Raw genomic sequence first — 10,865 nt, 5'->3', positions numbered from 1 at the left:
GAACGAACAGATCTGAAGTTGAGTAGCTAGTCGAGTGACCGTTACAAGGGTTTTAGGGACGCTTCTTGAACATATCATCTGTAACCGAGAGTGACGAGATGGTGTTCAGGGGAATTAATTAGCCGTAGTTACACGAACGTGGAGACAAACTTCGCCCAGGCGGTCGGCGATCGGCGATGCCGGAATACGGGAAAACGCTATTCGTCTGCCTCTGACATGCTTGTCACTAACCCAAGCGTGCAAGACACTTTGACTTGACGCGGCGTCAGGTTTCTGAAGCTGAAAAAGCTGCTTCCAACAAAGAAAGAGACAAACTGGAACGCGAACTGTCTAAAGCACGGTCAGAAATGGCTGGAATAAAGAGAACGTTGGGTAATTATAATGATTTACTAATGAAGCTTTTTGTTCCCTGGAAAATTCTGATTTTCAATCCTTGCAATCTTTCTCTAACCAATGTAATTCTTGCACTATTTTTACAATTCCTATTTGTATTCAATTTGGAATCTGCTTACTACAATTATCTATTTAATATCATTACTGTTATGACCTTGCAATGTGTAACAAATTTAGTAACTGAATATTACTTAATTACTTTGAAAACGATTTAGATTTAGAACGCCAAGAAAGGCGTGATTTAGAGACAAGGGCACTGGATTTAATAAGAGGCGCAAAACGAAAGTGGGAAGCTGCCGAAAAAGATAAAGTGGACCAACTGAATAAACACATAGAAACACAGACATTGAGAATCACTGAATTGTGTAGATGCAATAATGAGTTGACTTCGCGACTGCAAAGAGCAGAGTGCGAATTGGACACTGCTAATGCTGAGCTAGAAAAGTTGCGAGCCTTTCAGGTAAGTCATTTTACTTTCTCGAAGTAAATTACCTTGCTGAGTATATTACATTACTAATATTTAACAACAAATAGGTGCAGTACAAAGAATCTTTGGCAAAAACGAGGGAGTTGAACCGTCAAAGCGTAGCAGGGGTTGAAACTAAACTAGAAGAAATGGCGTCTCGTGCTCACAACCAATTGGCTGACATAAGAGCAAAGCTGGAACTAGAAACTGCTAAAAACGCAGAGTTAGAAAACCAGCTGAGACATGAACAAGATTCAAACCACTGTCGCCAGTCAAGGCTCAACGTTGCTTTGGAATTATGCCAGAGTGAGCTGAAAGATTATCAAGAACAACTCCGAAGTGTTCAAGCTAGTATACCAGCAAGAGATGCAGAAATTGAAGCTCTGAGAAACCAGCTTAATGAAAGAACCAAACAGTTGGACGGTGTCGCTGCCAATGATCAGAAAGCCGCAACTTTGCAAGCGCAGTTGGATCGGTTGAAATTGGATAATGAACAACTGAAGCAACAACTTGTGGTGAGTCGAAATAATTGTATTATTGGATTATTTGTATGCAATAATGGCTGTTCGTCTTTGTTCAGATTGCAAAATCAGATTTAAGCGATACTGTGGTGAATTTGGAACAGAGCGAATCACTGGCAATGGATTTGGAACGTGTTTCACAAGACAAGGCTGCCTTGCAGCGAAGACTTCAAGACACTCTCGAAAAAGAAGGTAACTGAGTTTCAGTGATTTACAAAACTGTATATAATCTGATTGGTTTCGTCTACTTTTTTCACAGAGGAATACCTACAGAAAGTAGGGAATCTCGAAGAGATTTTGCGTCGTTTTGAGCACAGTGTTACAAAGCTAGAAGCTGAGAATGTCAGTCTCAAGCAATCCGACTACCAGAAATCGGGAATGAGTGGAATATCCATGAAGGAAGCGGTGCAAAAAATTTCCTTTTTGGAACAACAGCTGCAACGGGTTGAACAGCAATTACAAACGGCCAGAGAAAACACAGCTGCTGAACGTCAAGCAGCGAGACAAGCTCAATCAAATCTCTGGAAAAAGGAGAAAGAATTATCCGATGCAAACTTGGACAAACGAATCGCCTCTCGAGAAGCGAAAACGGCTGAAGAAAAAGTCAAAGTTTTGACTGATGAGAAGCAAAAGATTACTGACAAATTGAATTCGAGAATCGCGGATGAGGAATCGAGATGCAAAAAGATTTTGAAAGAACTTGAAAGTGCCAAACAGTCACTCGAAGAAGCCACTAAAGAATCTTCCAGAAATAAACTACAAGCAGACTCAGCACAGCGGGTCAGATTCCAATATTTTTCTTCACGTAAAAAATTCATGCTACTTTTGCTCTATGACACAGCGTATCTGGGCATCTTGAGAGAAACATGTTTATCAAACTGTTTGAAATTAGGGTTCTTTATTTCTGCTGGAACAAGGTCTGAATACTAGTTTTTGCTGTACAAATAAAGCTTTCTAAATATAGTATTTTTAGCTCATGTCCAAGAGATATCTAATATCTTGTGACTGTTTCTCATTTCAGTAACATGTAAAAAACTATACTTATTCCAATTTTTTCGCAAAAGTTTCCAAAATGATCGCAATTCTGGATATGAGGCTGATTTTGGCCCATTGTTAAAAATGGCGGACTGCTACAAACCTTTCAAGATCCACAAAAACAAATATGTTATTTATATATTAAAATTGTACTACACGATGATTTTGGAAGGAGTCATATGAAATGAGACACGTCCTAGACTTTGCCTAATGTTCCTATACCTCTGGAGGATTTTTAATTGGAAAAAAAATTCAATGCTTAGAGCTCTTTTCAGCAATAAAAATATTGTCCTACTTTAAAACAGTTCAATGTTTAGACGATACCGATTTCAGTGTGATCGTGTAATTTGTGGTTTTTAAGGTCGCAAAATTCAAGTGCCGATTCTAATATGGTGGATGATACTTGAAAAAATAATTAATATCGACTAAAATCGATATCTTTTAACTTACGAGGTCACTGATTTCAATGCAAAAAACTTCGATGTTTTTATGTTTATAACGATTTGCTATAATGAACACAGGGTTTTGAATGTTCAATGTTTGATTTCATTTCCGACCTCAAACACCAAAAGATGCAAACTATTTTCAATATTAAATATTTTTCAAATTTCTCTTCTTTACTTTGAATTTCGAAAATCGAATTCAACATTGAGATTCAGCATCAAAACTTTAATACTAAGATCACCCAATAAACATGGACTCTTTTTCTTACAGAAACGGGCAGTAAAAAAATTTTGTTTTTGCCAAATCGTCAATGCATTGATTTTGTTACATTTATGATTTAATTTAAAGTAATTTGGAACTTTATATACCAGGGTGGCCACCCGTCTGGAAAACTGGGAAAACCGGGAAATGTCAGGGAATTTTGTATGTCAGGGAAATGTCAAGGAATTTTTTGGTTGGTCAGGGACTTTTTATAGAACTCACGGATTTCAAAAGCTTTGTCCATAAAATTGAGATGCTATCACCGCATCGTCACAATTTTCCTTCTCTTCTTATTGACGATTACCAGCTTAGTTGTTGATTGTCACATGAATTCAGTAGTACGAGTAGACATCGGTTTGATTTATCTATGGCCGTCACTGCGTGTGAAGACGCAAGTTCACCGACGCCTAATAGCCTAGAAAAACGAAGCCTCAGGTTTTTGGCAATAACTCAAAAAGTAAAAGCGCTAGCGAAAATTTTAAAAAAGATTCTTAAAGAGGAGGAAATTTCCAATAAAAAAGTACAAGCACCCGGAATTCTATCTTCAGTATTAGTAATTTTTATGTAACGCTGAACATAGGGCTCTGCATAACTGTTACGGCATAGACGCGCCGCGTTTAGACATTACACTGCATAAAATAATTGTTTTGCTGTATTAAATATCAATTTAAAAATTTAGAAGCGATTTCTGCACAAATTGTGCATCAAAATGTTAGGGAAAAATAATGATTTTAGTCAGGGAAAACCGGGAAATGTCAGGGAATTCCGTGAGCGGAATTGAGTGGCCACCCTGTATACATCATTAATTTTTTTACAGGCATTGACGCAAGCTAATAAGCAAATAGAAGAGCTGCAAAATTCGAGCTCAACGCTGCGCCGAGAGCTCGACGCGACGCGTAAGCAAATGAGAGGGAATCAAGATCGTGTAGACAGTCTGAACAGCGAAAATAAGCGGCTCATACTTAGCTTGACAAAACTAAACGAAGAGAAAGCGCAGCTGGAGTCCGAATTGGAAAAGCTGAAGCACGAGGCGAACAGCTATCAAGTGAATATAGATCTTCTGAAGGAAACATGCACAGTGCTGGAGGAACAGTTGACAGATTACGAAAGACTGACCAGCGACCACGAGACTCGTGAAAACATGCTGATACAGGATAAAATGAAGCTACAGAAGGATCTGGAAAGCGCAGAGTTGAAGGTGCGTGAAGCCCACGCAGCGCAAGACAGGGAAAAGACGCTCAGAGTTGTCGCGGAGCGCGCGGTCGAGAGATTGGAGTCTGAAACGAGCGACATTGAGGATAAGAGAAATGGATTGGCCGCGCAGCGAGATCAGTACAAGAAGCTCGCGCAGGATTTAAGCAATCAGGTCGCGGAATTGGTAAGCAAATGCGGAGCGCTGGAATGCGACCTGTCCAAGACAAAACGTGCATTTGAACTGAGTAAGGGAGAGGCGATGAAGGTCAAGGAAGAGAGCACGGAGCACTTGACCCGGCTGCATCAACTGAAGGAGGCGAATTTAGGGTTGATGACCGATCTTCAGGAGAGCATCGACCAAGGCCAAGAATTGAGGTCCAGAATCACAGAGCTGGAAGGTGTGCTGGAAGAGATGCGGCAATTCTACCAGGAAAGAGAGGTCAAAGCGGAAGGAACCAGACAGCAGCAGACGAAGCTGATCGACTACCTGCAGCTGAAGCTCGAGGAGTCCAACAAGAAGAAGAAGACCGTGTGCGACAAGATTTTTGGTTCGCAACAGAAGGAAAATATGCCACCCAGTGGAACAGGAATGCCCGTCGGCTATCGTGAGCTGGAAAATCAGCTCGCCAAAGAACGGGCTAAGGTCAAAACCTTAACTGATCAGTTGCTGGCCCTGAGAGCTGCGCAAGCTACCGCTCCTTTACCGGCCAGTCCACCGTCTCCAGAGACTAAAAAGGTGCTTCAACAACTGGCTGAATCGCCCGGTGACACGTTGGCCAGGAAGCCATCCCTGCAAAGGATGAGACACAATATTCCGCACAGATTTGACGTGAAGTTATCAATGCGCACTGGAAAGTGCGGCGCGTGTTTCGACTCCATTCAGTTTGGAAAGAACGCTGCTATCTGCAACGAGTGCCAGATTATGGCCCACCCAAAATGCTCCCTGCTGGTTCCTGCCACCTGCGGTCTTCCCGGTGGATTTGCAAGGCACTTTAGCCAGACCTGGAAGGCCAGTGAAGAGAGCCTTTCTAGTATTGGTGACAGTGTTCAAACTCTCGCGATCGACCAGCCTGACAACACCGAATTGGTAAAAATTCATTCTTTAATCGCGTTTCTTGTAAATACATGAGTACCGTGTTTTCGTACAGTTCTAACAAAAATTTTTATATTATTTTTGGAAAAGCTTAACCCACTTTGATAATGTCTGATAGGGATTGTCAGAAATTCTAGACTTCGTGAACAATACGTGCATTTTTTTCAATTTGCTGTAACGAATTTATTCGAATTGGTCAGGGAAAATGATAAAATTTTTGTCTGGATTACCTGGAAAAATTGGGGAATTTCGTGACTGAGATTTAGTGCCCACCCTGAAAAATGAGTTTGATCAGTAGGGGTAGTTGAAATATGTCCTGGAAAAATCGAATGTTTTTGTCCAAAAAACTATAAAATTTCAGGTAATTTAATATGACATTAACACTGGGAACCTTTAATTTTTTTTGAAAGATTTTTGTACAAAAATTGATAAACTATCGGAAATTGACATTATGAGAAAGTTTCTATAAATTTCTGAAGGTTTTCAAAATTTAATTTTCTCCAGGGATTCGACTGCTCAATCCGTTATGTTTTCGTTTCAGGCAGCTGAAAACAACAGAAGCGTCTCAATGGAGGGCTGGGTCAAAGTACCTGGCCGTGCCAAGGCTTCCTGGGATAGGAAATACCTCCGACTAGAAGGAACAAGCTTGTGCACTTACGAGCATGAACCGAGTTCCGGAATGGTGCCCATAAATCGGCTAGAGTTGAGCGAGAAAGAGGGTGTGGCAATATCAGAATCAGTAAGCCAGGCGGAGGTTTCAGGCACTGCCAGGTCTGATCTGCCGTTCATACTCCGAGTAGAGGCTGGACCTTCGACGACTTGTTGGCCGTCCTCAGGGTTGGACATCATGGCTTTAAGTCAGGCCGATAAAAAAGCCTGGCTCAATGCACTGCGAACTGTAGCCAGTCAAATTAAAGTCAACACAGTATCACCCAATCATCGATATCAGACCGTTCTAAAACTAGACAAACAACAAGTAAATGGAATCAGTTATTTATAATTTGAAACTTTCGACTCACAAATATTTTTGGATAAATGGCAGAGCAAAACAAGTTCATGGTGGTCAAGGAAGTTTATCAGTTAGGAAAAGTCGAGGAATTATATCATTCCACCGAAGAATAGTTATTTTTGTGCCAAGTGCGCATAAAATATGCCAAAAATCCTATTTTCTGTGCTACTTGCTATCAAAAACGAGAATATTATGTAGCTTTGATAAGCAATAGTGCTTATAAAAAATACAAAGTAGTCGAGTTGTTGACGGAGGTAGCACAGTAAATATATTTTTTCCTTGTTTTTTCTTTCAATTATTTAAAAGCTTCTGCCTCAATGGAAATTCTTCCTATATTATTGCACTCTGCAAATAATGGTGATGGGATTTTGCGTAGAAAAAGTTATTTGCACGGACCTTCAGAGAATTTAGTTCCTAAATTTATGCAGAGCTGGTTAGCATTTATCTGCAAAACAATTCATTTGGGGAGAAAAATGTATTCTCATGGGATTGTAGATAATTTTGTGGAAAAATTCAGCGTATTGTGTTGAAATTCGGACAATTACATAAAAATTTGTGAATAAAATCAAAAATTGTGAGATTTCGAAGTTAGTCGAATTGGTATGAAAAAATTCGCAGCAAAATTTCACACTTTTTATGTATCATCTCTCAAGTTTCTCAATTCCTTGAAAAACTGCAGAAATTTTAAACATCAGGGATAAATTATAATTTAACCAGGAAAAGTTGGGGAAAGATGATCGAAATTTTTCGTTTATTTTTAGTGACCACCGTGAATTTAAAAAATATCGACTTTGTGGTTAAAATAATGTTTTGTTTTCTTTTGTTACGAAGATCTCTAAAAGTGTGTAACCACAGTTCCTTTCTAATTTCCCACTTAAAAACAGTATTTTCAAGATAATTTATAACCTGTCAGCACTTAAAGCAACACATCTTAAATCAGCTGTTGCACAGAATTCCGTTCGGGAACGTGTGGTTAAATTGATTCAAAAAACTCTGTGTACAAAGTTTCGCAACTACGAGACCAAGATCGTTTCTGAAGTGGCTCGTTTATTTTCAGCTCGATCTGAATTGCATTGTAGAGTTGGGCCAGGAGGGCGTACTCCTATTGGGTGCTGAAGAAGGTCTTTTTTCATACCGTACATCGCAGTCAAAATTAACAAGAATTCAGGGCGTTGTGAGAGTACACCAATTATCTTTGCACCCTCATCTGGGACTGGCGATAATGATAGCTGGTGAAGACAGACAACTCGTTTTTTGCGATCTCCGGCAATTGAAGAGTAATGCTCTGGCAGCAGAATGCTCGAGACCAGCGATTAGGATTACACCAATTCTTACCACCTGCGAAAGTTGCCATTTGTATCAGTTACAGGGGAACTTACTTTGCGCCGCAACCGCCTCGAATGTTATGTAAGTAACTCACAAGGAACGCAATTAGGCTTCTGGATCATGGATTGTGCTATTGTATGGAGCTCAAAGTATGAAGCTTTTGGCCTAAAGTTTTATCGAATGGGCCTTCCTTCGCTCAATTTGCAATAGATTAGGGTATCGGAAGTTCGTATAAGTTATTTCACTGTCGTTCAGTAATAATATATTCTTTTGCACTCGAACTTAGGAGATCCTATTACTGAAATTTTATCAGAGGACGACAAAAATTAATGTTCAACGCCCCATAGAACCTAGAAAGCAGTGCAATTGCGTACGTTTTCATTGATTACTCATAGACGACGCAAACGAAGCGTTTCGAAATCAATTGTTTCTTAAAAAATGTTATTCTTTTTAAATAATTATTTTCCGTCAAAAACGTAATACTTCGATACGTCTTCTGTAGGATCTCGTATGTATAAGATTAATTTTTTCGTTTCATTTTGAGTAAACGGCACGAATGAAAATTCCAAAAACATTTTTCTCTACCTAGTGAACCACCTTAAAGCAAAAAATATACCACAGCTTTCGTTTGTTACAACATTTTATTCAGCAAACTGTGAGTATAATCAATTGTAACTCGAATGAAGAGAACCCTGTTAGATAAATATACATTTACTGATTGAAATTTTGTAACGATAGCTTGTCATGCGAAAGTTGATCATGAAACTATACATCACAAGCTCCGTATTTTAAGTCGAGTAAACGCTCCTAGAAGTTTCAGAAGAATACATGATTCAGAGGTCTGATACTCCTCTGTTAGAATCAATTGTCGTATGATGATGATGATGTCCACCGAAAATCCGAAAATTTATTGTTTCTAATGTATTCAGATTACTCAAATGGACTACCCAAGAAGATGGAGGGGAGTTTATTACTGTTCGAGAATTGGCGACGACAGAGCCGTGTAGCTGTGCTCTCTTCACGCGAAACCTTTTGATTGTTGGGTGTAACAAATTCTTCCAAATTGATCTTGACGATTACAATATCGAAGGTATGCAAGTTCATATAATTTCGTTTTTTGATTTAGTCACATTACCCATTTAGTTAATTGGGTAAGAGGTACAATTGTTGACACTCCTATACTTATTGAAAGGATAAAATAGCTGAATACCAGAGGTTGCGCAATAGAATGGGTTGATTTCAACAAAAAATATTTGATACATTCTCGGGTCAAAGTGAAGAAACTCACATTTCGGATCTTATTAGAAAACATTGAAAACTTGATTGTAATATCTTTTTGTCTCCAAGAAATGCCTATCCAATGAAACGCCAAGACATGGTTCAATTATTGTTACATATTGACCAAGCCATATTTTGGCCCAAAAGTGTGTACAAATTTTTGTGATGAAACACGCCAAGTAGCCTGTCCAACACTAATCTGTCCGTTTATCGCGCGACTTCTTTTTGCGGGACAAGCGAACTTGTATGTGAAAAGATGCATATGGAGTTATGTCAATAGCTGTGACAGTGACTGATCCTTAGGGTATCAATGACCGTACCTCTCGTTTTCCACCCTTCCTTCAGTACTTTTCAACGTTTACTTTACAGAATTCCCCGATCAAGACGACAGCTCTGTACGGGCCGCCCTACAAGGAGCAGCGAGACTCGGTAGTTTTCCGGTTGCCGTTCTGAACGTCTCGTGCAGCTCGCAGTCCGTTGAACTTCTTTTGTGTTACAATGAGTTCGGTGTTTTCGTAGATGAAGTTGGACGAAAAACCCGTACTTATGACCCGACGTGGAGCCACTTGCCGTTTGGCTTTGGTAAGCGGCTGATGATAAAGAACGGAGAGTATTTGTCAGCGGGTTTTTTTTCTAACTGTTTTCACCCTTTCGTTTCAGCATACAGAAAACCTTACTTATTCATTGTGCACTTCTCCTCTGTGGAGGTAATCAAGCTCACAGCAGAGTCGTATAGGTCGGTTACCAAACCGTCTGATCGAACCTTGCTAGAGTTCAATAATCCGCGATATCTCGGCCCGGCGGGAGGCCGAGGCATTTACGTCGCCTCGATGAATTCTGCGTTGGATATTTTGAAAATAGAGGGAGCTACGGCTTTACCAAAACGGAATGATAGCCTCACCAGCATGGACACGCTGTAAGTTCACTGTTAATATCAACATTTTTCAACCATGTAACAAGCTTCTGTATTACAGCCAACAAGACGAAGAGAGCAGTTCGGACTTCAGTTTCACTTCTAGTCTAATGGAAACGCTCGACTGTCAGGGTAAAAGAGTGCATTTCACCCACCAATCGAACCACCAGTTTTGATTAGCAGCCTCAAAGTCCGAGCGTTAACTTGATCGTTCTAAATTTTAATTATGCATCATAGTTTTAGTTGCTTCGAATTGCCGATGTTTTAGCGTCAGATGAAACGGTAATTGAAAATAGCGACGAAACGTTCTGTGCGCCGTTAATTGTAGGAATCCTAGGCCCAAAACTGCGTTCATAGTAAAAACCCACCCACAGTTATCCACCATTTTTAATGATTGTTTAATAAGTTGGATTTGATATTTAATTTATATAATTTGTTTTTCATTTCTCCTATAAGTAACAACTATTTAGTACAAAATATGTCAGTCTACACGGTTTGCAGACTTGTAATAAATACCTAACTCGGAAGCTAGTAATTCTATAATTTAAGGTAATGAATATAATAAATAAGTAATGTCTTTACTAAGATTACAATATAATACCAATAATATATTTTTTACTTCTGTATTAGTACTGAAAAAACTTGTAATTTTTCTAAATCATCCAACGAGGACGTGTTCAGTTGAATAAATAAAGATTTGTATTATCCAAGCAGACCTGAATTCTGTTCAATATCAAATCCCAAACGTAACAATTTTTCCGTTTCAACGCTTCCCGTGATCTCGAAATCCAACAAAGAAAAAGTCCGTCTGTGAACAATTGTCTTCACATGAAATAGATTTAGTATTAGTAATTTAAGACGCCGAATTATTCTCTTGCATTTTCTATCCTTACATCCTAGTCTAACGGTAACATGGAGGTTGATGAAACGTT

General features: G+C 39.3%; 1 protein-coding gene across 1 annotated transcript; it reads left to right on the top strand.

Moving 5' to 3' along the window:
- Window positions 1-10,646, top strand: LOC124297693 (citron rho-interacting kinase-like). Its single transcript, XM_046748971.1, has 12 exons — window positions 1-372; window positions 609-853; window positions 928-1,374; window positions 1,440-1,572; window positions 1,640-2,160; window positions 3,938-5,401; window positions 5,949-6,383; window positions 7,474-7,823; window positions 8,672-8,832; window positions 9,390-9,602; window positions 9,681-9,936; window positions 9,995-10,646. The coding sequence occupies exons 1-12, from the start codon at window positions 348-350 to the stop codon at window positions 10,107-10,109; spliced, it is 4,365 nt and encodes a 1,454-aa protein (XP_046604927.1). The 5' UTR covers window positions 1-347; the 3' UTR covers window positions 10,110-10,646.
- Window positions 10,647-10,865: the final 219 nt, after the last annotated feature.

Source organism: Neodiprion virginianus, chromosome 2 (genome assembly GCF_021901495.1).
Source record: "Neodiprion virginianus isolate iyNeoVirg1 chromosome 2, iyNeoVirg1.1, whole genome shotgun sequence".
Taxonomy (NCBI): Eukaryota; Metazoa; Arthropoda; class Insecta; order Hymenoptera; family Diprionidae; genus Neodiprion; species Neodiprion virginianus.
The sequence above is the reverse complement of the archived record's forward strand: the minus strand, read 5'-3'. Positions and strand labels throughout refer to the sequence as shown.